We start from the raw sequence: 9971 nt of genomic DNA, 5'->3' as shown, positions 1-9971 counted from the left end.
ACAGCCCTGGGACAGCCCGGTACAGCCTCGGGACAGCCCTGGGTCCGCCCCAGGACAGCCCCGGGACAGCCCCAGGACAGCCCCGGTGCAATCCCGGTACAGCCCCGGGACAGCCCCGGTACAGCCCCGAGACAGCCCGGAACAGCCCTGGGACAGCCCGGTACAGCCTCGGGACAGCCCTGGGTCCGCCCCAGGACAGCCCCGGGACAGCCCCAGGACAGCCCCGGTGCAATCCCGGTACAGCCCCGGGACAGCCCCGGTACAGCCCCGAGACAGCCCCGGTACAGTCCCTGGTCAGCCCCGCACAGTCAAACAAGTTGGAGAATACTACTGAGAGCTGCACGGTCAAGACTTCATAAGAATTGGTCATATTTTCATATTGTTTTGTTCTTGACAATTGATGTGGTCAAACTTTTAGAAACACAGTACCTGTAGGAATTAACAGAAAAGTTTCCTTGAACTTCTGTATTTGCAAAAAGTTATTACCTGAAAGTACACATTGAAATCCATCCAAGCAAGCGGTGGCATTATTTTGGCAACATATCTGATAACTTCTTTCTCATTGCTAAAGAGCTTTCCCCAAACATGGCGTGCCAAAATTGTCACTATTCCTACAAAGACACCCTCTGATAAAGCCACCACAATGGCAACAACCAAAGCCAATCGGGCTCGTTGCGGCTGCCCAGCACCCAATTCATTGGACACCCTTGAACTGTAAACACACAACAAGTGGAACTAAATATTAAATTAGTGTACAATCACTGCAATTTATCATGCTGTCATTGTCAAAAAAATGGTAAAGCAAAGAATAATCAGTGCAGTTGAGATTTCACTTTACCTTATTGCTCCACCAAGTCCAACAGAGACCATGTACACCGTCCACATTGTGTTCACACTAGAAAAGATAAAATGACAATCAAAGAACGGTTTTGGAAGAGATACAAATTATCAGAAGTAACTTTGCGAAATGGTTATATGAAAAGGACTATAAATACCTTATTGACAACACTGATGTCTCTAGCTTTGGGTTTTTGAGAAGACCAGATAAGAGAACAACCATTTCGAATGACCAGTATTCAAAGCGGTAAACCAAGGTAATCCTTGAAGTTATCGAATAGAAGCCGATGGATAGTTAATGGTCTTTTCATTTTGGGAGCTTCTGAATCTTACCATATCATCACTGCTGAAGGAATGGCAAGTCTCATAAAGCTGAAAAAATCATGGAAGCCATCTTTTGAAAACCCTGCCCAAGTATGCCTGCAAGCCCCAGAGAATTTCAAATAAATTGCTAACAAAAACACATTGAACCAATATGATATGTTGTTTGCCAAGGCCGCTCCTCTAATCCCAAGCCCAAATTTATAGACAAGAAGCCAGCAAACAATGGTGTGGAGAAGAGCTGTGACCCCAGAGCTTATCATCATAGGGAAAACAATGTTCCGTGTTTGTAAGAATCTGTTAGGCATTGAAGCAGGCCGAAGGCAAACAGACTTGGGATCATCCACCGGTTGAAAGTTCCCGCTCTGGTAGATATCTCGTGGTCTTGGTGTAGTGAAATGAGAATGGTGCTTGTGCAAAACCAAATAACTGATAGGGGAATGCTTATGGTCAAAAGTGTTAGCACTGCTCTTTGCATGTGAATTCCAAGCAGGTGGTATTGTTTGGCTCCCTTGTCCACACAGAGTCTCCAAGGCGCTAGCCATTCCTAACTTTCAGGAGGTTTTGAGAGGAACTTCAGAGAAGCTTGAAGTGTTTTCAGCACATATCCAAACAAAGATTTAGATATAATTTCATGATCAGATTTTACACTTTTACACATCCAAACGCTGGTACAGATTGTAGTTCAAACCACATTGATTAGATTTTATAGTTCAAACAGAAAAGGTTTAAATCACCACAATTCGGACCCACAAACCAATCAGATCCTACATTTCATAGGAAAAAATTTACACTAAAACATGCTAGTTCCTCCAAAATCCTTGCAATTTTTCCTTAAAAAGTATGACACGACTAAACTATATTGTAAAACACAAATATTCATGACAAAATTAAGCCTTTTAGGGTCTTCATTACTAGTTTTATAAGAAAAAAAGTTCAATGGATCAGCTTATAATTCATTTAAATTCTTATCTTTTTCCTCGCAGTATGACACATTTATCTCAACTATATTGAAAAATCACAATCCTCAGGAAAGATTTTACCTGCTAGCTAATTCTTTCAAGGCCTTGAAGAAACAAAAGAGTAGGGGCATTGTCAAGCAGGCTTGAGAGGTATTTTAAGAGGCGTTTAGAAAAATCCCCCCTACCAAAACACTGAAACCAGTCACTGAAGCAAATGAAGTGGCCAAAGAAGCACTGGAAAGAGACAATTCCCCAAGATGACCATTGAACATGACAGATATCAACTGTATGCTATTCTGCAGAATGCTAACCACTATAGGAGGCCCTGCTAGTCCCAGTTGTCGTTTCGCTTCACCGATAGCATCTAATCCACAACAGCAGACTTGTTGGCATGCTTCTGAGCCAGCTACATGGATGTTTTTATTGTTATCCCCATATGCAGATTCTGGAGCCAAATTTTCTCCTCCTTCCATCCCAATAAGACAACTTCTGTTCTCTTTCTGATTTTACTTTAAGAATAAAGAACGTGTCCAAAAGAAAAAAGAAGAAGAAATGTTGTAAGAGTACAAATATAGTTATAAATCATGAAATAAAGATAAAAGAAACATCAGTAGTGCATGAAACAATAACCCATGATGCAGTGGGTCCTAATTGTCGGGCGCTCGATAAATAACATCGTTCGAAAGTAAGTCTTGCCAGATGACAAAGATTAAAAACAGGAGTTGATTTCCATAGTTCCAGTTTTTCTTTTTCTACCTACTAGAAGTTATTCATTGACTACAAATATAAGGATCATTCCTATACTATAGATAATCATATAAGCATTTTCTTTTTCCTGAATTGGATAATTAAGACTGAAGTTATATTGATTATCTAGATCAAATAATTCATATGAACTTTTTGAAGAAATTTCAGGTACCATTAAGTGAGGAAGTTGGATCGGTTGGATTCTGCGGATTTGCTAATCTTGTTTGCTATGGAAGTTGACCTGATTTTTATTTTTATTCGGATCATTTAAGCTCTGGTGAAATAAATGCTTTATAAAAGAAACTGAGAGATGGGCAAATGGAGTCAAACACAATAGTCCAACATAAAAGGATGAGACAAAATCATTTTAATACCCTTTATAGCGAAATATACATTTGGTAATACCCTTAACATTTTATAAAATGATTTTTTATTACCCTGAACAGTGTTTTGGGACATAAAATAAAATGACAAATTTTCCCTATTTAAAATTATGATATATATATTATATTTGCTACTCGAACTCCTACTAAGATGGTTACTAACTACTACAAGATATGTTAGATGAAAAGACATTTAAATTATTTTGATATTACAGCTGGAAAGAATAAAAACAAAAACCCATCAATTAATATTTTTCCACCCATAAATGATAACTCCGTTTGCCCTCTCAGTTAACTTCATTAATTGTAGTTGAGGTGTTAAACTTTTATTAAGGGAACAGCCAAGGGACAGCCTACAAAAATGTCTACCAAAAATTAACAGCGCTGAGCAAATGTTTTGTTAGTCCTTTTAATGGAGATATGAACGGTTTAGAAAAAGAAGACGTACTTTGAAAGAGGAAAAATAAAAAATTGCTTATTGCGTAGAAAGTGCCAAAGTGGAACTATGAAATTCAATTATAAAAGGGAAGAGGGAGTAGGTGGCAGGCTTGCCAGCCCATTTCAATTAGGCACCGAAATTTTGGTGCCTCCTCATAATGCCAATAAGAGACTTTCGTTTCCATGGGGCTCTATAAATAGAGCTATAGAATTTTGAGAGTTTTGGTCATGTGTACCCATTTTATGTTTACACACAAATTAGATTCCGAGTGTAATGTGTGTATATATATATCTCTCTGTAAAAGTCTAGCCAAGATCGCAACAACAAAATTAAAATAGGCTAGTGGGCGCTTCCAATGGAAGAAGTCGGAGGAGAAATACATAAAAAAAGTACGAAAGAGAGTTTAATATTATTGCCAAAACAAAGAGAAGAAGAAGATTTAGAAGAAAAAATTTGCTCAAGTAGTTCTAGTGCGTGTGCTTTAACATGGAGTGTTTTGTTACAAGAAGTGAAGAGATTGGGATGCATAGCAGCACCACTTGTGGCTGTGATTTTGTCGCAGTATTTGTTGCAGGTCATTTCCGTCATGATGGTCGGTCACCTTGGCGAGCTTTCTCTCTCTAGCACAGCCTTAGCCATTTCTCTCTCTGGGGTCACCGGCTTCAGTCTTCTGGTTAGTTCTAATATATATTTGCTTTCATCTTCTTAATTTTGTCTGTTTATGCAAATTTTCTTTTTGCTTTCTTCTTAACTTCGTTTTGAGCATGAATCTGGGGAGAGAAAAAAAAAGTATTGCTCAATCTATATTAACAACTATCTGTTGATTATACTTATGTGCTTTTGATACTAACACTTAGAAACAGTGACGGAGCCAAAAAATTTTATGAGAGGGACTAATAACTACAATGAAAATTTAAAAGGTATAAAATTGTAGTTTTAATTTTTAGAGGGGCTTTGTACAATTTTCCCAAGTTTATCTTATATATATATACATATATATATATATATATATATATATTAGAATCTTCGCTTTCTTGATCCGAGGATCATGGATTCATGGGTCTTTGCTTATTTGTCGCCCACGACGTGGAAAAGAGTACAACAGCTCATCCACCACTGTCGTTTTGCACATGGAGAGATATCAATGTGCGAACAGTTTTCGTCTTTGAACGAATTTGCCTGCTTCCTTATTGTTAATGGACCACATGCATTCTAACAATGACTAATTAAGTTTACCAAGTTGGTTTAGTAAATGATTTAGGGACCGTACATTTCATATATTTGAAAAGAAAATTTGAATAAAAATTCAAATTTTTGGTGAGAAAACATTATAGTAGAAAGGGTTTGAATTGTAGCAAAAAATTGCAAATCACATGTCCAATATCTCAAATAATCAATCGGGTCCGTGATGTTTTTGTTTCTAAACAGTTAGGAATGGCGGGTGCACTAGAAACTATATGTGGGCAAGCATATGGAGCTGAGCAATATAAAAAACTTGGACGTCAAACTTACACTGCCATATTTTCCATGTTCTTGGTTTGCCTCCCTATATCTTTAATTTGGATCTACATGGGAAAGTTACTTGTTTTAATTGGTCAAGACCCTATTATTTCTCATGAAGCTGGCAGATTCGCAATTTGGCTTGTTCCTGCTCTCTTCGCTTATGCAACTCTTCAAGCACTTATTAGATACTTTCAGACCCAAAGCTTGATGCTTCCTATGTTCATAAGCTCCTGTGTGACCCTTTGTTTTCACATTCCTCTGTGTTGGGTTTTGGTGTTCAAGTCCGGACTGGAAAACGTTGGAGGTGCATTGGCAATAAGTATTTCCTATTGGTTGAATGTGATTCTACTTGTGTTGTACATGAAGTTTTCTCCTTCTTGTGCAAAAACTCGGGTTCCGATTTCTATGGAGCTTTTCCAAGATATCGGAGAATTTTTTCGCTTTGCCATCCCTTCTGCAGTAATGTTATGGTAACTTATTTCTTCCTTCTTTTCGATTCATATAATCAAAATTCTTCTATTCATTTTCTCTTCTTATCTTTATTCTTTTATTTTTTTTATTTTGTTAATGATTTCGATTGATGTTCATAGCCTTGAGTGGTGGTCATTCGAGCTAATTATTCTGATGTCTGGGCTCTTACTAAATCCACAGCTTGAAACCTCAGTTCTTTCTGTGTGGTGAGTTTTCTGCTACTATTTTTATAATCTCTTTCTCACAAAAATATTCTTTTCATTGAAATGTAATGTTCTCATTTCTTTACCTACGACAGCCTAAATACCATTTCAACATTGTATACAGCAGCACATGGGCTAAGTGTTGCAGGAGGGTATGCTCTTTCCCCAACTGTTAGATTAACTTTTTAACAATCTGATTTGTGATGTCCACGTTAAAAATTTAAAGTACACGACACATAACTACTTCTAGTCATAAATCAGAACATTAAAAAATGAATCCAATGATTAAAATAACAGTACCTACCCGTAGGACAAAAATATAGTTCGTGCCATAAGTTTTGCCTATTGATACCTACAATTAAAATATTCAATAGAAATGCAAAAACATCTATGTATATCAATGTGACTCCATGTGTGTTTTGTAACAGCACAAGAGTCTCAAATGAACTTGGAGCTGGAAAAGCGCAAGCTGCTCGAATCGCTACCTTTGCTATAATCTTTCTAACAATCATAGAGACAACTATAGTAAGCACATCACTCTATGCAAGCCGCCGTGTTTTCGGTTACATTTTCAGCAATGAGAAGGAAGTTGTGGATTATGTCACGGAAATGGCTCCTCTGATTTGCATATCCGTTGTACTAGACAGCTTCCTAGGGGTCCTTTCAGGTCACTACAAAACATGTCCATCTTTTATGTCACTAAAATATAAATTTTTGTCTTTGTTTTTGTTTCGTTTTGTTTTTTTGTTTTTAATTTTTTAGTATTTTTTAAAATTTAATTCAGGTGTTGCTAGAGGATGTGGATGGCAGCACATAGGGGCTTTTATAAACCTTGGGGCATATTATCTTTGTGGAATTCCAATAGCTGCAACATTGGGTTTCTGGTTTAAGCTCAGAGGAAAAGGCCTCTGGATTGGCATACAATGTGGTGCTTTTGTTCAAGTTTTTCTGTTGTGTCTTGTTACTAGTTGTACAAACTGGGAAAAGCAGGTCTACCCTCTACCTCAATTCTTCTCCTCTTTGTCAATCCCAAATTTCATAAACAAAATTTTTGATAAATCTTAATCGAGCCTTCCAAATGCAAAGAGCACTTCCATTACTTTTCATATTTTTCTAAACGGATTTCACCCTTTTTGCTGATGTTTCAGGCAAGTAAGGCAAGAGAGAGGATATTTGAGTATACATCTCTCAGAAATGGATTGGAGGACCGGGGAGAGTTAAAATAGAATATTAGAATTGTCTGATGAATGTATTTTTCTTGTACACGGTTGTAGCGGGAAAAATTTTGTTTCCACAATGAGAAAACTAGTACTAGTCTATAAGGCGGAAGTTTGCCAAAATGACAATTCTACGAAATAAAATTAGTAAAATGATCTTTTTTATTTTTACACAGAGAGTGATCCATTTTGTCACATAGTGTAAAAGTATTTGTGCCGAATCATTCTGAAATCATTTTATAAATTAAGACATTTAAAAATTATCTTATATATAAAGATTTTCATTAAATTTCTTTTTAAATGGAGCTCCAATACCCTATTGCAGTTTTGCACGGTCAAGACTTAATAAGATATTGCCCTATTCGCTACGCGGGTATGAATTGTGAGTTTGAATTTTTGGGTCTGAATTTTTGGGTTTGAAACTATATGTGGTTTTTTTTATAGTTTGAACTGACATTTGTTAATGTAAGGTCTAAACCGGGAATAAAGTTTGAACCAGTATTCGGTTACATTATTAGAATTATGAGTTTTTAAAAAAATGTGAGTGAAATCAGTTGGTCCCGCCTTTGGGCTGAGTTTTGAATAGTAAAATGCATTACCCATCAAAACTTTACGGGGGTAAAGTTGAGTTCAACCTTCAATTTTGGGTTCAAACCTAAGTTTTGGTTCAAACTTTAAAGCAGCCAACCAAGGGTTCAAACCCTCCATAATCCTCCAATCAAACAGCCCGTGTTGGGGTGTTTTGTACATGGGTTTAGATGCCCAACCTGAGTTGTTGTTTGGTAAGTTATTTTTGAGTAACTTTATTTGGATTGTGCAGCTGGTTTGAACTACCTCCCACCCTCCTTAATTCATGTTTTCAACGCATATCCAAACACAGATTCAATAATCATTTCATGCACCGATTTATACTTTAACACATCTAAATGACGGTTTGGATTACAGTTAAAACCACATTGTTTAGAATTTAAAGTTTAAACTAAAAAGGTTGAACCAAATGGATCCTAAGTTTCACAGGAACAATTTTACGCTAAAACAAGCTAGTTCCTCCAAAATCCTTGTAATTTTTTCTGGAAGTATATGTCTAAACTATATTGTAAAATACACATGTTCATCACAAAATTCGCTTGCTATAAGCCTTTTAAGGTCTTCATTCTTAGTTTTATATAGAAAAGAGTGCCCCGTTCATTTCACTGATTTGAGTTTTGCTACAGTAAAAAGCTCTCAGAAACAGTCACATCTAACTTTTTTGCTACAGTAAAAAGCTCTCACAAAAAGTCATATCTCAACTCAAATCAAAAACTCGAATCAGCGAACTAAACGGGTCATAGAACAACTTATAATTCTATGTTCTTATGTATTTCCTTGAAGCGTTACACATTTATCTCAACTAATTGAAAGTGGCAATCTTTAGGACATAAACCTGCTTGCTAATTCTTTTAAGGCCTTGAAGAAACAAAAGAGTATGGGCTTTGTCAAGCAGGCTTGACATGTATTTTAAGAAGTGTTCAGAAAAATCTCATTTACCAAAACACTGAAACCAGTCACTGAAGCAAACGAAGTAGCCAATTAAGAAGCACTGGCATGAGGCAGTCCCCCATGATGACCATTGAACATGACAGATATATCAACTGTTGGGTATATTCGGAATTGAGAGGATGAAAAGAATAGAGAAAACAGAAAGAGGGTTTGAGTCGTATAGGAATACTTTCCTTTAAGGTTTTATTTGCCCTCACTTCTCAAAGTTTACTAATGAGTTTTAAATGGCAAATTACCACCAAGATACAACAAACCCTTGAACACAATATCCAGCAAAAATATTGAGTTCCAGAACAATAATAATCAGTATTTTCTGAAGTCCATCAAATAAAGATAGGGATGCTTCCATCCTCTTTAAGTGTTACAACCTTTCACATAAAGATACCTCTTCAATTTGAAGGTTATCTTTTATATGCTGATGCACTTATATTAATAGTTATTTCTATTGTTAATAAGTGCTCAGATATGTGAGAAAACATATCACAAATAGATGCAATAGTTCGAGACCTTTTCAGATCACTAAAACACACAAAAACACGTTTTCCGTTAGTAACATGCGCTGCAGTGGATGACATTCACGCTGCAGCGCTCGGGCTACGCAAAACAGACCCGAGAGGTCTGTTTTGTGTGCGCTGCAGCACCCAAAAGGCGCGCTGCAGCGCACGCTGCAGCGCTCTTGCTTTGCAAAACATACCCGAGAGGTCTGTTTTGCGCAGGTTGCAGCGCGCCCGTGCACTGCAGGGCACGCACCTGCGCGCTGCAGCGCGCCGTGCGCTGCAGCGCACGCTCCTGCGCGCTACAGCGCGCGCTTGTGCGCTTCTGTTCTTCCCGAATGTGTTTTAGGTCAACTTTGTGATATCAAAATTGAGAGATATATTACAATCTCTCTAACAATCCCTCACTAGATTGTAATATTTCTTCAGAATTAACAACGATAAACACATACATACATGAAGGTATCTTTCGATTTTAACCTTCACTTAGCGACTATACTTCAAAGTATTCACAAGACAATAGTGTGCTTTGCATTAAACTTTGTCTCTTAAGCAAATACTGAAAATATATCACATATGTGTTATCCCAGACTTAAAAACTGTTCCAATCGTTTAGCACTATTCCGGCCTTGTGCTCTATCTTGGATTCATGAACATTTACAAGACTAAACCAAGATCTTGTTAGGAACGACACCATTCCTTATGTTCACTAAGGTGAAGTTCGAATTATATATCTAGCTACTATGAGACTCGAACTCCATTAAGAGTATAAACTCAACCTCAACCACGTAGCTATTTTGCACCGATTATCTTGGAAGGGACTAATTAAAGTTCGGCGCTAACCCGGTCACATAA

At 37.3% G+C, this 9971-nt stretch overlaps 1 protein-coding gene and 1 pseudogene across 2 annotated transcripts; one reads left to right on the top strand and one right to left on the bottom strand.

The window, feature by feature from the left end:
* Positions 1–308: 308 nt before the first annotated feature.
* Positions 309–2593, bottom strand: LOC21408232 (annotated as a pseudogene).
* A 1269-nt stretch (positions 2594–3862) lies between these two features.
* On the top strand, positions 3863–7295 carry LOC21408231 (protein DETOXIFICATION 12). Of its 2 annotated transcripts, XM_024170846.1 has the most exons (7): positions 3864–4362; positions 5118–5662; positions 5783–5869; positions 5962–6018; positions 6295–6533; positions 6651–6856; positions 7015–7295. In XM_024170846.1, the coding sequence occupies exons 1-7, from the start codon at positions 4045–4047 to the stop codon at positions 7090–7092; spliced, it is 1530 nt and encodes a 509-aa protein (XP_024026614.1). In that variant the 5' UTR covers positions 3864–4044; the 3' UTR covers positions 7093–7295. The 2 variants fall into 2 exon arrangements, with proteins under 2 accessions (XP_024026615.1, XP_024026614.1); XM_024170847.1 differs by lacking the exon at positions 5962–6018 and having other exon boundaries at positions 3863–4362.
* Positions 7296–9971: the final 2676 nt, after the last annotated feature.

This window comes from Morus notabilis, unplaced genomic scaffold (assembly GCF_000414095.1).
Source record: "Morus notabilis unplaced genomic scaffold, ASM41409v2 Scaffold485, whole genome shotgun sequence".
In the NCBI taxonomy this organism is placed as follows: domain Eukaryota; kingdom Viridiplantae; phylum Streptophyta; class Magnoliopsida; order Rosales; family Moraceae; genus Morus; species Morus notabilis.
Note: the sequence above shows the minus strand (reverse complement) of the source record. Positions and strands in the feature narration are given on the sequence as shown.

Excerpts from the sequence above, each read along its gene's own strand:
- LOC21408231 (XM_024170846.1), top strand. The coding sequence starts at position 4,045 with ATGGAAGAAGTCGGAGGAGAAATACATAAAAAAAGTACGAAAGAGAGT. Across the intron at positions 4,363-5,117 it reads TCACCGGCTTCAGTCTTCTG|TTAGGAATGGCGGGTGCACT; the intron begins GTTAGTTCTAAT and ends GTTTCTAAACAG. Across the intron at positions 5,663-5,782 it reads CCTTCTGCAGTAATGTTATG|CCTTGAGTGGTGGTCATTCG; the intron begins GTAACTTATTTC and ends TGATGTTCATAG.